Genomic DNA, 16,346 nt, shown 5'->3' on the forward strand with positions numbered 1-16,346 from the left:
AAAACAACAGTTCAGTTCTGTAAGATATTACTGAAGTGACAAGTAGGAGGATTTCCTGTATATGCAGTACTTATTTGTAAAATAAGATTGAGTAGGAGAAAGCAGTTATCTTCAGTGTTATTTAACTTTGAGTATTACAAGTATGAAGCCTGTTCAGGAAGCAGAAATTAATTTGGTTGAATGAAAACAAAGTTAACTTAAGACCTGGCATTTCAGGAAAAAATTACTTAAAAAAAAATAAATAATCATGCACTACTTTGTAACAAAGTGGACCACAATTCTGCATTATATGAAATAGAAAAGATTTTATTATAGGAAATAAATACTTTAATGAAATGTCCATCTGGTTTGGTTTTGATCTTGCCTCTGAAATACTGATCCTTTCAAAGCTATTTGACTCATAAGTAATTGAAAAGAAAATTGTAGTCTTGTTTTAAATAAAACAAAAATGACTTTACTCCCCTGGGGCTACTCTGCTAGGGTAGCTCATGACTCCCCCCAGCCCCTCTTGTTATGAAAGGGACTCTCAAGTTAAATAAAGCTCATGAAACAAGATTTTTCCCAAGCAATTATCTACATTCTCCTGCAAGAATCAGATGCTATAGAAATTCCATTTCTTTAGAAACTTTGCTGTTGCTTCTGTGTGCATAAGGTCTAGCTGCTGGGCTAATTTGTTTTCATTTCCTACTTCAGAAGATAATATTAGAAAAATGAGATGAAGCTCTGACTGCTTTTCATTTTTAATAAGTGGTGATAAAGAGCTGGTTTGTAGGTGGCTTCATCTATTGTAGTGAATGTGAATCTTATGTAGCATTGAGTTCCTAGTACTGCTGGTATTCCTAATAATTGAACTATATGTTTTTCAGAATATGATTGCTGAAGTTTGAATTAATGTAACTTTTCAATTGCCTTTCACATTTATTATTAATCACATTTTATGGTCACTATGTGCCTGTTCTCTCAGTACAGTGGAAGAATGCAAATCATGAATTTGCAGGATTTTCTTTCAAAACTGGCATGTTTTTTGGGGCAGAGTTATATGCTTTTCTGTCATGTTACTGCTCTGATTGTGGTTTTATCTTGGCAGTGGGATCCCTTGGCATTCACGCAGATTCATGTGTAGTGTCTGTCCCTTTTATCACACTCTCTCTAGGATAAGAAATTGTCTCCCTGTGAAGTGTTGACTTCCACCAGTTAACAACTCATAGTTAGCATTCTCAACTTGTTTTAGCTGGAAGGAAAATAAGGATTTTGCTGGATACTTTTGTCAAAGCTAGGATGCAAACTTGGAGTGATTTCTTTATGCTTTTTTTTTCTGGAAGAGCTGAATGGAAGGAACTGATAAAACCTTGGGGAAGTGATAGTTACAGCAGTTGGTTATTTGGAAGGGAAACATGAGTAATTTTTTTATGACCTTGGAAGTATAGAGGAAACTAAACAAGATCATCTGTTTATCAGTATTTGTATTGGAAAACTTGCATGTATATATTCTACCACTTTTATTGTGTAAGTACAAAGATAAGAAATTAATGGATCTAAAAAGTTGACTTATTGCAAGCTTTGTGAAGTCTAGACTTTGAATTAACAAAAAATGGAAAGAGCAGTCATTACAAACTAATACAAAATTTGTTTCCTAAGCATCACTCAAGCTATTACAGACAAATAAAATTACAATTTTAAAATCAAGTTGAGCTAAAGGTATTTTTTTGTCCGGCACACCAAGCCATCCTCTGTAATTATTGTGTTTTGCGGCAAGATATGCATAATGAATTTAGTAATTCTGCATTTGTGCACTTGTATGGACACAATACTGTGTGTGTAAAAGTGGAGCCTTAGAATAAAATTTTAGGTAAGGTCTTAGGGCAGGATTGGATTCTCTCATTTTCTAAATTTCTCCCAGCAATTTTAACATTTATGTGCTGTGTGGTTTTTTTAGTACATTTTGAGAGGAATATGGGCCCCAATAAGCTTCTCCTTTTGTCATCTTTTCAGTATATATTCTATAATATCACAATAATTAAGCTGGGGAGAGTGTTAATATTTCCTAAGCAAATCTGAGAACAATAGGCAAAGTTATCGTCATCTGTATGTGTGGAATAATATTACTTTCCAAAAACACTTTAGCCATTTTCAGAATTGTGAAAACTAGAAATATGTTCCAGTGTTGTAGGTATGTCTTATGAAAGTATTTATCTGATTATTCACAATATTCACCCCTTCTGCTGCATTAGTGGAGTTGCTTCTTTTGTAACTTGTCTGTCTAGAAGTCCCTGCCAGTATGGAAATACCTTTGTGAGAGGGCAAATGGATAATTTCTAGTCATGTCTTACCACATGCATGTGCTTACAGCCCAGCTGCCAGTAGGACTTCCAGTTAAGGTTTTGAAAAAGTGGGATGTGTTCAAAGGCACACTTACCTGTTCAACCATGTGATTGTTTTCTTCACAGGTTTTGTGGGTTGCTTCCTTTAATGTGGTGTGGGGGGAAGTTGTGACTATGTCAAGTCCTATAACTCTCCAGTGTGTTCTGCTGAAATGTGGAAATCTACAGAAGTTTTTCCTAATGGTTAACCATTCAAAAGCTGGTGGAATTACTTGTGCCAGGACCAATTTACCACATGGGTTTAATAGGAATGGTATAACCTGTCAACTGGAGATCAGCTTTTGAAATAGTCTGCGTTATCTTTCACGCTAATTTCTGGTTCTACCAAAACCTGTCACCTGTGCCAAGGCAAGCACGTTTGTGTGCCTATTCTGCCCTTGAGGCAGCGAGCACCTTAGTGTGTTATGTGTTCTGTCTCGCATGTCTGCTTCTGGGTGCTCATAGGTTAATCTCTACAGATCACCCACTCAGGCATAAAGTTTATGTTTTGGCTAAGAAATTTTGCCAGCTTAGTAGAAAAATGAAAATGTGAGCTGGTTTAGGCACCTCTGCAGCTCAGATAACTCCTTCATGGGAGACATCTTCAGAAGTTGAAATCTGTGTTCTGCTGAGCTGTGTCCCAGTTGTATCAACAGGCTTATATTTATTTTTAATATTTGGCACAAAATTACTGAGGCACATAGAGACTTTAAAAATCACTAACATATGCCTAAATTCTTAGTCATTTTGTGTCTGTAATCAGGAACATTATTGTGCTTACTCGTCTCGCTAACGTAATTTAAATATTTGCTTAACAGAGAAAACTAAACCAGAAGTAATTTTTTTAACCTAGATACCCCGGTTAAATCTAGACTGGGGCATGTAACTGACAGTGCCACAACCTCTGGAGGGATGATGTTGTGGGGAAGCAAGCTTCTGTGCAGAGCAGATTTGGTTTAAATTGTTAATAGAATAATTCTTGAAGCAAGTCTTACTCTGTTCTATGAATCAGTCATCAAAGTGGGAGCTGATTCACAGTTGCCAGGAAATTATGCAGCTGTGGGCTTGACATGACAGCAAAGAGTAAAAGATAGGTGATGAGGAACACTGGAGTATTGACTTGATTTTGCTGAAGATGAGGGAGGCAATGAATGAAAAAGGTGTTAATGACTAAAATAGGTGTTCGGCTATGCCTGTGTGTCATAGAGCAATATTCAGGCTGTAAAGTGATGTGGTTTAAACACACAAAACTTTTATGTGCTGTATGACTTGATTTTGCTCTCAATGCTGTCTGAGGTGACCTGGAAGCTGCTTTGAAAAATCAAGAATTAGTACTGTGTTCTGAGGTTGACACTTCCAGACTGTAGTAATTAATTAATAATTTGTAGAATATATAAAACATTTAAGGAGACACTTGGGTGTCTGGTGAGAGGTTAAACCCAATTCTGAGTTTTTTTATACTAGGTTATCTTTAAACACTTTTCCAGGCACAAGTGGTCAAGGCTGGAAACAATGGGTGCATATCTGGGACAGAATAATTTCATTCATGTGAGCTCTGGTCCCTGTTCAGTCCTAGGAGGGTGTCATATTTCACAGGTTGTGATGTCTTGGAAAAGTGATGAGCTTCTCCAAGCAAACCAGCAGCAAGAAGGCCTGTTGTTAGCTTTGGAATACTTTAGGAACCCTTTCTCTGAGACTGTGGGTTCTGTAGAACTTGGCATAAAAGATCTTACTTGTAATTTTCTAATTTAGTTGGTATAATTTTGCCAGAGTTAAGGATATTGGGCATCTAAGACCTCAGTTAGTTCTGCATAACATTTGTGATCTTTTAACTATCCTTTTTTCAAACTGTATTCAGGGAGTAGGTATGTTGAATTTTGAGTTGTATAGATGGTATTAAGGTATAATCAGCTTTTGTAGCCAGATGGCAACATATATTTGAGTGAACTGGGTCTGAATTCATATGAACTGTGACTTCAGCCACTTAGTAGGAAAATAAGATGCCGATCTCTAAGACCTTCATGTTTAACTTGCACAGTAATGTGGTCAGTTTAAATCATTATTAAAGGGGTTTTTTTGCTGACTCAGACCACCCAGCTCTGTTCCTGCTGCCAGGCTTACTTTCACAATTAGGAAGAAATAGACATTTTTTTTGTCCTATGGTTAAAAGCCATTTTTCTAAGTCTAACTTACAAGACTGTTGTAGAGTTTATAGCACTTATGCTAGGCTTCTTTCTGAGTAAGTCCTTCATATGACCAATTTTACTTCTCTTTTCTGAGAAAAAATCCTGTTTAGATTTAGGCACTCAATTATATGATGCAGTATAATGCTTTTCTGTTATGGGACTGCAATCTAGTTTTCATATGTGCGCTTTAAAAATGTATTGTTGATTTTAAGCCTAAAATATACGTGTGAGAGGGCACTGAAATTTGGATTTTTGACTCCTCAAAACAAATTGCGCTCTATACTTTAAGATACTACAGCTGAATCATAATATGACACATTGATCAAACATAAAAATCGCTATGTGAGGAAAATAGTTTGAGTAAACCTGTTCACAGTAAAACTAGTAAAGGTGCACTTGCAAGACCACGCTGTTGGAACTCAAATGTGTGATACTTTGCAGACATTTTAAATGACAGCACTTTGAAGTATTTGCATCTACATGAGGCTTGTGAAGGTGTGCTTACTTTTCTTTTAATTATTTTCATTCAGGAGAAGCGCTAAGAAGGTAGTTTTACACCAGATTATGTGTAGTATGAATGCAGACTTCAGCCAAAAGAAGGCTTCTCACTGTGTTGATACTGATCTGATGGTTGTGTGGCTTTTGCATTCACTCACTGGGTGGAGGATTGCACACCGAAAAGAGGAAAAAAAGTATATTTTGTTGAATCAGCAAACTGAAGCAACCCGCCCAGCAGCTGTGTGATTATCCGATCTGGTGCAAAGAAGGGATGGGACAAACCTGTCATGGTGAAAAGTAACATTATTGCTTTTGGCAGCAGCCCATAGTTGCACTGGATTAAGTGCAACATGGGGAAGAAAAAAACCTTTCTTACAGAAAGTGTGTATTAAAATCCCTGTGAGATAATGGGGATTTAAATAGCTTCATAGATTGTGAAATGCTTTTTGAACTTTCAGTAGTCATTTAGCTCAGGTCTTAGCAATGGAAAAGATAATTAAAAAGAGAAAAGTTGTCAACATAGGTGGTGGGAGATTTCAGGAGTTTATTCAGTGTTTTGTTACAAGATAGAAATCCAGATTGTTAATCAGCCTGACATCTGTGAAAGAAATCTGATCTGGTAGCCAGTAATGTCATGCTGGAAATCTACAAGCCTGTGGGGTATTAAAGACTTTACAATTCTTTCTAGCAGGAGTATTTTTTCATCTGGCTTTTGTAGTGCATGTAGCTTGTTACCAGCCCACCGTAGAATCGACATTTGGAAATGTTCTTGTTCATGTCAACTTAACGAGTTGTCTGGAAGAAATTACTTAAAATCCTTTTCCTAGAGAAAGTTTAGAGGGGAAGAAAGTCACTTGAAAAATCAACTTGCTTGCTGTGAACCTTTTTTTTATATATAGACATATATATACACATGTATGCATATATACATGTATGTCTGTATATACATGCACACACTCAGCAATCTCATTCTTAGTGATGAATGTCTTCCATTTTGGATGAGCAGCCATATCCTGAACTTTATTCAAATCAATACATGAAGATGGAACATAATTTGGCTACAGAACTTAACGTTCATATTCAGTCTTTGAGGACAGAATCATTCTTGCATCTGTCAAGAGAGACTTTCTTGTGATTACTTTCAGGATAAGGAAAATTATTAACTGCAGGTAATTATTTTGTGAAATTCTGCTTGAATTCTGTAACCACAATGGTTTTAAGGGACCATTTTGGGTTTTATTTCCAGGGTCTAAAGAAGATTTCTACTTGACTCATGAGATAATACGACCTTTCTTATATCCAAATATTGTGAGATCAGAAGAGAGGAAAATTTCATACTCTTGATGTCAGGTAAATTATGTAATACTATTGAAGGCAGACATTAAGCAGGCTGGATGGAAATGTTTAAATAAGAATAAGGGATTTGCCTGCATTCAGGTCACCTGTTCAGAAAGGTTAATTGGAGTTGTGGTATGAATTACAGAAATTAAGACCTCTTTCTAAACATGATGTGATTGGTAGAAACAGCTTCAGGGGTAGAGTGAAGTTCTGTAGCAACATTATCTGCAGCACTTTCTCTTTCTGAGGCTGCAAGTTAAAACCGGGGTTGTATGCAAAGTCTGTGTAGTGAAAAGTGGTTTGGCATGTTATGACAGTGACTCCATCTTTCTTGGAAGTAGCGCTTTTAGCTGCCTTGTTTCTGTGTGAAAATTTGATCTTGATCCAGCTCAATTGTCTTCAGTTTGAGGGCTTGGGGTGTTCTTAAAATTTGTGTCAGAAGCAGATTTTTTTCATCATGATGATGTGAGGCTGCTGCTCATATCCAGAAAAGACTCGGTGTTTATCAGAAAGAGACATCACTTGTCTTGAGTGCTGGTGGTTCTTGCTGTCATGTTTTGACACTGCTACAGGGCGTTACCCTGGTGGAAATATAGGTCAGTCTCAGCAGCTTCAGGGTGATTCTGAGTCTTTCTTGAAAACTGTTTCATCCCCGAGTTATGTAGAGAGGAGTTTTTGCATTGGGCATAGCTGTGTCTCAGCTTTGTTATATTAACTTCATTGTTGACTATAACTTACGGCAAATGGACAGGTAAACAATGTAGTACTGACATTTTATGATATTAGTGATATTCATCACCAATCATTAATTGAGGCCTGGGATTTCAAGAGAGGAGTTAATATTTTCTGATTTTCTTCTCTATCAATGTGGCATTAACTTTGATAACTTCAATAGGAAATGTTTTCAAGTCTAAGGATGCTGATGCCTGCTTCCCAGAGACTCTGCTATGTACTAGTACTGTATGTGCTTGTAGTGCATCAGTAATATTGAACAGATTTATTACATGGACAGTGTTGTGTACCATTTCCTCCAAACTTCAACTCTAGCCTGATTTTTCAGCAAGACTGGAATTATTCTGTTGTCATGTCTAAGTTCTGGGATGCAGTTTATTTATGACTGCAGCTTTCATTTGTAACTTTTTTTGTAGTATGCAAGATAAAAGATTGTACTAACTTTGCAAGATAGATAAATGTTTTCTCACCTGCCCCAGTGTGTTGCAAGTACAGCTTTCAAAAATGCATCTCCACTGCATTATACTGCACATTTGAGCCCTAATGTGAGCTCCACTGGGATTTCCCAACTGAGCTGCCTAGTACATTGAAGACACTTTTGCTTGTGTTCCTTCTCTGTCCTTCTGTCAGAGTGCTCTGGGTTGTGTGCACTGGGTAAGAAAACAAGGGTTGCATAGGTGTTTTACTGCTGTTAATGTGTTTGAGACACTAAATTATTGGTTCTGCCTTGTTCCTATGGAAGGCTGGTGGAACTGGCAATAAAATTGATATCAGGCATAGTAAATCATGGCTGAGGTAGTGTCTTAAGTCTACCAATTTTTTTATTAGGTAAGTATTAGTGGCCTTGTTTTGAAAATTCCATATATGTTCTATTACTTGTCCTCTCATTGCTCCTCTGTGGACAGTAACTGATTGACAGCTTCAAAAGGGGCAGAGATCTGCCCTGTGGTATTTAGAAATTTAGCATTTATTTATAATGCAGAATATAATTATGCTGTCATTCTAAAAATGACCTAATTTTTTTTTTCATGTTTTACCTCAGTGAATGAGGTTTTCCTCATTCTGTATTGCTATGTAAACATAGTAGTATATAATTGATTTCCTACAAGATCTCTACTCTGTTTTAGAGGTGGAGAGTGATTCTTTAGGTTATGAAACAAAAGTCTTTAAGAGCTATCACGGTATTAAATCCCATTTTATTACACTACTTTCAGGAATGATTTAGCATTACTTTGAAGGGTATGCATACAGGTCACTGCTAACACTGTAAACATGCCTTTCAAAGTATGACAATATGGCACATGTAGCACTCAGTCCTGGGTCTTACCAATAATTTCTAAGTACATCGATCCATGAATACAATGTTATAGTATTGATAAAATGCCAAGTGCTATTCTGTAATAAGATGGCTGTACAGTTACATTTTTGAAGGTGATATTTGAAGTGTTTGTGTAAGTCAGGTTAGGAGCATCTTAGAGATTGGAGCAGAGTCATGGTTTTATAGTCCTGTGGCTCCTTTGTAAAATAACTTTTAAAAGTACAACTTAAATCTGATTTTGATGGGATGTTAAAGGTATCAGACAACTGATTTTATTTCCTAATTAATTTCCAGTTCTATTACCTAATTGCATGACAGCAAGAAATAGAATATTAGGGGGGAAAAAAACAAGGCTAATACAGTTTAGGTGGATATTTTGATGTGTGAGAAGGAGACTTGCTATGAAATAAGGAACATTACTGTTTTGAGCATTGGAATGTGTACATCAATAATGTAGGGTAATTAGGCTTTTTGTCTTGATCATGTTTTACCAGTCTGGCCTATTCTTTTTGTGTCTTTAGGTAATAGGGCAGTAATTCTCTGTTTGCATTTAAAATGGCTGACATTTTTGAGGAGTTTCCACAATCTAGATAATATATGGAGTCACATTAGCTGAGAGTTTGCATGGTGAATAACATAGATTAAGGAAAGGATGATGCATTCCATGTGAAGTAAGTGTTCTCCAGTGTGGTTTGGAGTCTTCATTAAATAACTGGCGATGATGTTATGCATTCCTAATATTATGCACTCAATTTTAAAACTGTTTGAGGCATGATGCAACAAAAGGAACATAGTGTATTAGTAGTGAATTAAAATTCAAATTATCCTTAATTCATACCCTGTGTGTCACAACAGTCATGGTTATATTCTGCTACTGATGTTGCATAACTGCTGGTTGAAACTAATGCTTTATTTTATATTCTGCACTAATCGCTTTCTAGGGTAATTGGTTTTCAAAGGGAAAGGAAAAAGGATTCTTAATTTAAATGTTTATTAGTAAGGATAAAACATGAGGTTTACATAGAAGGCTAGTCCTCTAATTACAGGTGTCAGCTGTTCTATTTTGTCTTATGTTCTTCAGCAATTTGTTCCTGGAAAGAAAGGAGTTTATGTCAGTGTCTTCAAAATTAAAAACAGAGTTGTTTTTTTATTTGTATGTATCAACAAAAATGTGTACAAATAAAGCTGACAAGTATATGTAGAAGGACAGGTGAAAGGAGTACTAAAAATCAGATATTGTACTATTAATTCTTTCCTGTATCTTGCCTGCATCAGTTAATCTTTCCAAAATAGCTTCACACCAAAGGATTTATTAAGAATAGCATTTGAAAATTTCCAAGCCAGTTTTGTTATGAAACATCCTTGTGTTATGCATGGCCTCCTTTTACGTATTGGTCTAGGTGGCTCTTAAATTGTTTCTCCAGGAGGGGTTGATCTCTGGCGGTGGGAACAGGCAAGTCTCATTATGGAAAGAAGGATGTTTACCTTCTGCAGGATAGGGCAGTGAGAATGCCTTGTGGGAAGGAGAGTTGTCCCAAAAAAAATCTTATATGCCTTCCTCTTAGTGCTAAAAAGTTCCCATTCAAAGATGTTTGCTTAATGTTTTGATGTATTTATACTTTGGACAGTGTAATGGTTTATAAACATGGTAGTCCCTCATCACTTGGCTGGCTTTTGTTATACCAGTTCATTGATTTGAGCTCAGTGAAATAAAATCTTCTGTTAAACCAAAAAAAAAAAAAAGGCAAGGCTAGAGATGAAAGATTTCATATTACAATAGTAGATCCTGTGGCTACCCTAGAAAGATGTTCTTGTGAATGAGGCATTGTTACTGCTTTTCACAGAAAACTGCTAACAGACTTCTCTCAACTTCTTTATAAATACTCTGCCAAAAAATAGAGGAACAATTGGTGGATTCATGTTACTACTGTAGCAGAAGGCCTACAATCATTTATTTTCTGGTCTTGGAAGCAGCGCAGCAGAAGGAATATAACATTGAGAATTTGATTTTAAGTTAGCAGAATAGGCTGAACAGGTGACCGACAAAGGACAGGAATTATTTGGCATATGACTGAATTTGTCATCTGACATTCATAGTGTTTTTGTGAAAAACTGTTTCATTTTTCAAGTTATGCTACAAAAATAGCTTTATCAGTTGGCATGCTTTGCAAGATTTTTCTACATACAAATCAAATTGGAAAACAGAGGGGATATGTGGCTGCTTTCCCTAAAGATTATACGATGTTCACTTCAGTGTGCTGGACAATGACATTAGGTCATAATTGTGTAATAAGTATAATAATGAAGACAGTGCCTGATCCTACTGTTTCATTTCTCAGAAATGAAACATGATTCTACAAAAGTACTTCTAGATATTTCTTGAATTATACCCAAACTTACTGCTCTTTTCTGTGGTCACTGGGCTTTTCTCAGGACCTCGGAGTTGAAATGCCTGTGCTATGAGAACTGCTCTCTTAGATGAGCTCTGGCTAACCAAGTTGCCCAGGAAACAAAATACACATGTTGGGAGCCCAGGTTTGGCTGATGTTCCTGGTGTCACAGGGTTTTCCAAAGGGGAAAAAAGGATGGGGATAGATGCTTATACTGTAGCCCTGTATTGCAGGATTTTTCTTCAGTATTGTTCTTAAAATTTTAAGGTAGAGAATATGCACTACATACTTCCCAAGCCTTCAGACAGCCAAACTGTTAAGGTGATAGTCACAAATACTTATTAACATATTTTAATAGCAGGTTACATTACAGCGAACTGACTCAATAGTTTGGTCTATAATAGAAGCTTTTTTGTTGGAATGAAGATTTTTTTCCCACGTCATTTTCCTTCTGTTTGAGATCTACTTAAGCTCTGGTTCTTAAAGGACTTAGTACTATCAAATCCTATCTAAGTTTCTGTGCGTGATATGAAATATGCAGGAAGAACAGATCTGTGTAGAGAAAGCCCAAATTTGCATGGTTATCTTTTAGAGTAGAATTGTATTTTCAGAATTTTTAAGAGTACTTTAAGTACATCATATTCATCTTTCTAGGAGATACAGAAAGTGTCACTTCTTTTAAAACAGTATTGCAGAGTATAAAAAGTTGGCTGCATCTAGGGTTACTTGGGGTGTGTCATGTCATATTTGTCGTGGTTTTCCATGCTAACTTCAGAATGTGAATGTAATTCTCTTTTCATTTGATTGAACTTTTATAGCTCTTCCAACATGTATGCAATGAGGAGAAAAAAACCTCTTTTGGTGTAAAATTTTCATAATTAATGTGTTAACAATACTTACCTCACCAGAAATATACAAAGCATGCATGTAGTCTTGTCTTTTTCCAAACATCAACCATTTCCAGAGTTCATTAACTTTTAGTTATTGTTTTATTTTCTTCATTATATACCTTTTACTGCATTTGCATCCTAGTTTCAATTTGCTGTTTCTTATCTTGTGTATCTCTTGCCCTTGCCTCTCTGTCCCTAGGGGCTTGGATCAGTGTATCTGGGCATGCTAGTCTTTACAAAACAAGGAGAGTGGAAATAAAAAATCTGTTATCATCTCTCTGTGTTAGCGGTATGAATGTCTCTTTAATTTCTAGAATTGGTTATTGAATTGAGGTTCTCCTTTCTAAGTGATAGGATGGAATACACAGATGCATACATAAAAGTCAAGGTGCCTTTTAGGTAAAAATAGAAATCTATGCACCGTTTGCTCCTGTGTCATACTTTGCATAGAACTGATGTATCATGAATGTAGCATTGATACTTAGAAATAAACCTCAAAGTTGCCATTCTAACTGAAGGCTTTACCTTTGCAAATAAATGCCTTATTTTTGGTTTAGGTGTAAAACGAAGGTGTATGCAGACAACCTTCCTACAACAAGCGTTGTCATTGTTTTTCACAATGAGGCTTGGAGCACACTTCTACGGACTGTTCATAGCGTGATAAACCGGTCACCGCGACACATGCTGGAAGAAATCGTCCTTGTTGATGATGCCAGTGAAAGAGGTAAGTGGTAACATCAGTGCCTTACTTCAGAAATTGAGACTGACTTTCAGTGGGCTTAGCTCTCCTCAGCAAAACGCAGTAGCTGGGGTGGAGGAAGGCAGAGTGAGCAATGCTCACTTTGAAATACAGGTAGCTCTTTCTCTGCTGAAAACTAGTGGAAGTTTGTTTCCTTTTCTGTGGGTAGTGTAGAGATTGAGTTTGTTAGTGGGTTTATCCCATTGCATGTTTTGTATTTGAAATTTTAACACGTTCTTAAAGAATGAGGGCATTTAGTATTTGAATCACCTGGTAAATAATAGCAAAGGCAACTCTCTTCCTTGCACACATGCAAATTTACTGTCAGTACCACAATTGAACTTGGTGTTCAAAAGGATTCATTTTGATTACACCTTTTCTGGGAAGTTAAAATTCAGTATTTATGCTGTAAGAAAGTCTACTTTTTATAGCTGGTCCTCCAAATTAAAACTCCATGCTACAGAATAAGACTTGCCATGTATAATGAAATTAATACAAAAAACTTGAAGCTGATCTTCTCCTAAAAAATAACTTTATTTAGATTTTACTTTTTAAATATATTTTTGTAAATTACAATATAGTAGAAATAAAAACAATATTCTAGACAATAATTTGTTACATCATTTGGGTTGATATTTGGCTTGTTTCTTGCTTAATCTTCCTTGGTGCTATGGAATGTAAAACAGAACTTGAGGGATATTTTTTACTGTGTTTTGTATGTGGAGATAAGAGAGCATTACGTTTTTTCATCTAAAACTTTTCTATCTTTTTATATTATGTCACCATTTTTTCTGTATTTCTGCATTGCAAGTTTTCCAGTAGCACTAATAGCCAGTAGGCCACTAGAAAAAGGTCTTGGCATCCAGAGGTTGTAGGCTGTTATCTGTATCAGCAAGAATTCCCATGCTTAAGTCGTGAAAGGGTTTTACACCCAGCATGCTGTCACCTCTGCCTGATGCTTTGATTCCGCTGCTGCAAAATCCATATTCTGCTGCTTCTGTAATTCCAACTGCAGAGTAAGATGGGTGCCTGTTGTCCAAACAGCAGATCTGTCCAAACAAGGTCTATGTATGAAGACAGATGCTGCATTTCAGATCAAATGGTACAAGGAGCATTATGGTGCATGAATTCCAATGGCTAACATGAATTTTTGTGGTAGTTAGCAACCATTACAATGTTTAACAGGAGTTTTTATAGCTGAAGAATTTGAGTGGATTTTAGCACTGTATATCTAACATAGTAGAAGGTTTCTTCTTCAGGTTGCATGTGTTATGATGCATTAGTGTATTAACTAACCTCTTCCAAACTATGTAGGTCTAGAGTACACCTGGTTGTGGAGCAGCTCAGTAGACTAAAGAGAGATGATATCAGCTAACGGAGCTCTGACCAACCTAAGGAAGCATAGTTCATGCACTCAGGTTGTGTTGGCACTTGTATCAGCCTGTGTTCCTTTCCTCTCTGACACCCTCACTTGCTTTTCCTTTCTTACCTGATACTAACTTTAACTGCCTCAGCCAAATTCAGTGCTATTTGGAAGAAGGGGCAGAGGCCTTAAATACTGTTATGCTCTGTCAGCACAGGAGGAATTCCCATGCAGAGGGTAAGGCTACCACATAAATATATTTGAGATTAAATGAGACTTTAGGAAAGCACAAGATCAAATTTCAACTGTTTTCACTTGGGGGGAATTCTAATTACACCCCCTAATTTCTGCTAGTTTTTCAACTTTCATATAAAAACTCCAGCTTTTTTTTGGTTATCACCTTTCTTAGCTTCGTTCCCAGGGAACAATCCTCATTTTAACACAGATGCTGGTATTTGGATTCTGAGTGCCTATACTAGGCATAGGTACAGGTATATGCTTCCTTCATGGAACAGAGGTAGTACATTTGTTTAGCACATTTGTTTTGATTAGTTAGCTTTTGTGCACAGACTCTTGCTAGGAAAACAAAGTTTATTGCAGGTGTGCTCTCTTTCGTTTGTCAGAACAGTCCTTAGTTCTAATTTGAATCTGTGCTAATGATTAATTGTGAGAGATCAGCTTTCAGTATGACCTAGGAATAAAGAACAAGCTGATATTAAAATAATGTGGGCATAATACAATGTCTTCTTCAATTTCTGTTTTAGAAAAATACCAGTTTTAACATAGCAATAGCCATGTCTTCATTATGAAGTAGAATTACAGTCCAGTTAAATAATGATATGGCTTTCTCTAGATAACTTTTCTGTTTCTGTGTTTGGGTTATGTAATGACAGCAAGGTAACTTAATTCCAGTCTGAAAGATAAAGCATTTCAAACTTTTTTTTAGTATTGTTAGGGAATCTGTTCTGGCATTGAGTTTTGAAATCTGTGGTCTTCATTTCAGATCACTCAGGCATCTTTTATTTGTAGTTATTTTCAGCAGTCACTGAATTTTGTTTTCCAAATACTTGTTACGGTTCCGGCAAGTGTGCTTTTATAATAAAACAAAATGAAGGGATATGATGCCTGAAAATGTAAAGGATTTAGTATATGCTACTTGAGCATTGTGTTGAACTGAAACAGCAGACTTTTCCAAAAAATAAAATGTTCAGCCTGAGGAGTTTATTTTGAATTGCATATAAGATATTATATTAATATATATATTAATTTATCTGGAATAAATTAAGTATTCGGTCTGCCTGATGCACAATTTGTACCTGCCAGTGTCATGCTCTAAAATAATGAATTTGCATAATAGCATGCATTTATTAACTCTAAAAAGAAAAGCTTTGGAGAAATAAGACATGTCTTGTAGCATCGTTCTCTAAGTACTGATCAGAATTGCATATTTTGGTTTTTAGTGTTGATCTTTGGTAAATATATTAAAGAAAGATAACAGGAGAAATCAGGATTAGTCAGTACTTAAAACTAGGTCAGCATTGAACAGCCAAGCATGATAGTAGGTAGATTGCATCAGAATGGAATAGGAGTTATACAGATTAAAGCAATGTAGCCAAAATTAAATTCCTTCCAAAAGCATAAAAGTATTCACACTTATTAAAACAGTGTTTGCATACTTATATGTGATAAATCTGTTTTATTGTAGTGTAATAAAAATTGTTCTAAACAATTTTTCACTCAATAATAGAATTGCCAAGGTATTTATCAACTTAAATACTTACTTGATTTTAACTGGATATATTTGTTATTTTGGCTTTCTTTGTTCTTCCACAGAAGATGCTCTTTAAAATGTCCATAGTAGTAGGTAAAATTGTGCACTCTTCTGATACTGAAAAAGTTTGAAAGGAGTATCCAGCAGAAAGAGTTAAATGAAACTGAAGTTACATCTCTGAAAATACATTAATCATTATTGTTCTCAAGTAGAAGTATTTGTGGTTTGGTTCTGGGTTTGTGTTTTGTTTTGTATATTTTTTAATATTACCAAAACCCTACTGTTTGAAATATATGAGGTAATGCTAAAAATGTATTTGGCTGTCATCCTGGGTGACTTGTAAACAACTGACTGTAATGCGTAGCACTTCTCATCTCAGTGTTTAATATAGCATTCAGAATTAATATGACTGCTGGGTTTATATAGAAAAACATCTATACAGCTTGGTTCTGGCATTGCTTGTAGGCCAAAATGTATTGCATGCATTAAAAGATTATTTGAATACTTTTTTTAAGAAAAAAAAGTAAGTCTCACCTTAAAAGAAACTGCTGCCACTTTCTGGATGGACCAAAACTCTACTCTTGCTACTTGAACTTAAGGAAGAAAATTGTGAGGGATGTTCATTGCTCTGAGAGAAAGTCTTCTGCAGAGAAGATCTGCTTAGATTTGAGCATTTAACCCTGGTACCAGAAGAACCCCAGAATTCTTGATGCCCAAGTTATTTTTGTGTGCTTTTGTAGGAATGAGGCATCAAGCTTTAC

At 35.9% G+C, this 16,346-nt stretch overlaps 1 protein-coding gene across 2 annotated transcripts in view; it reads left to right on the forward strand.

Moving 5' to 3' along the window:
- The window catches only part of GALNT1 (polypeptide N-acetylgalactosaminyltransferase 1), a 44,013-nt gene that overhangs the window by 6,780 nt on the left and 20,887 nt on the right, over positions 1 to 16,346 (forward strand). For both annotated transcript variants that reach the window (XM_009996504.1, XM_009996505.1), the window contains exon 3: positions 12,270 to 12,436. In XM_009996504.1, the coding sequence (XP_009994806.1) occupies positions 12,270 to 12,436 (167 nt within the window). The remainder of the gene's footprint in view (positions 1 to 12,269; positions 12,437 to 16,346) is intronic.

Source organism: Chaetura pelagica, unplaced genomic scaffold (assembly GCF_000747805.2).
Source record: "Chaetura pelagica isolate M959 unplaced genomic scaffold, ChaPel_1.0 scaffold82, whole genome shotgun sequence".
Classification (NCBI taxonomy): Eukaryota; Metazoa; Chordata; class Aves; order Apodiformes; family Apodidae; genus Chaetura; species Chaetura pelagica.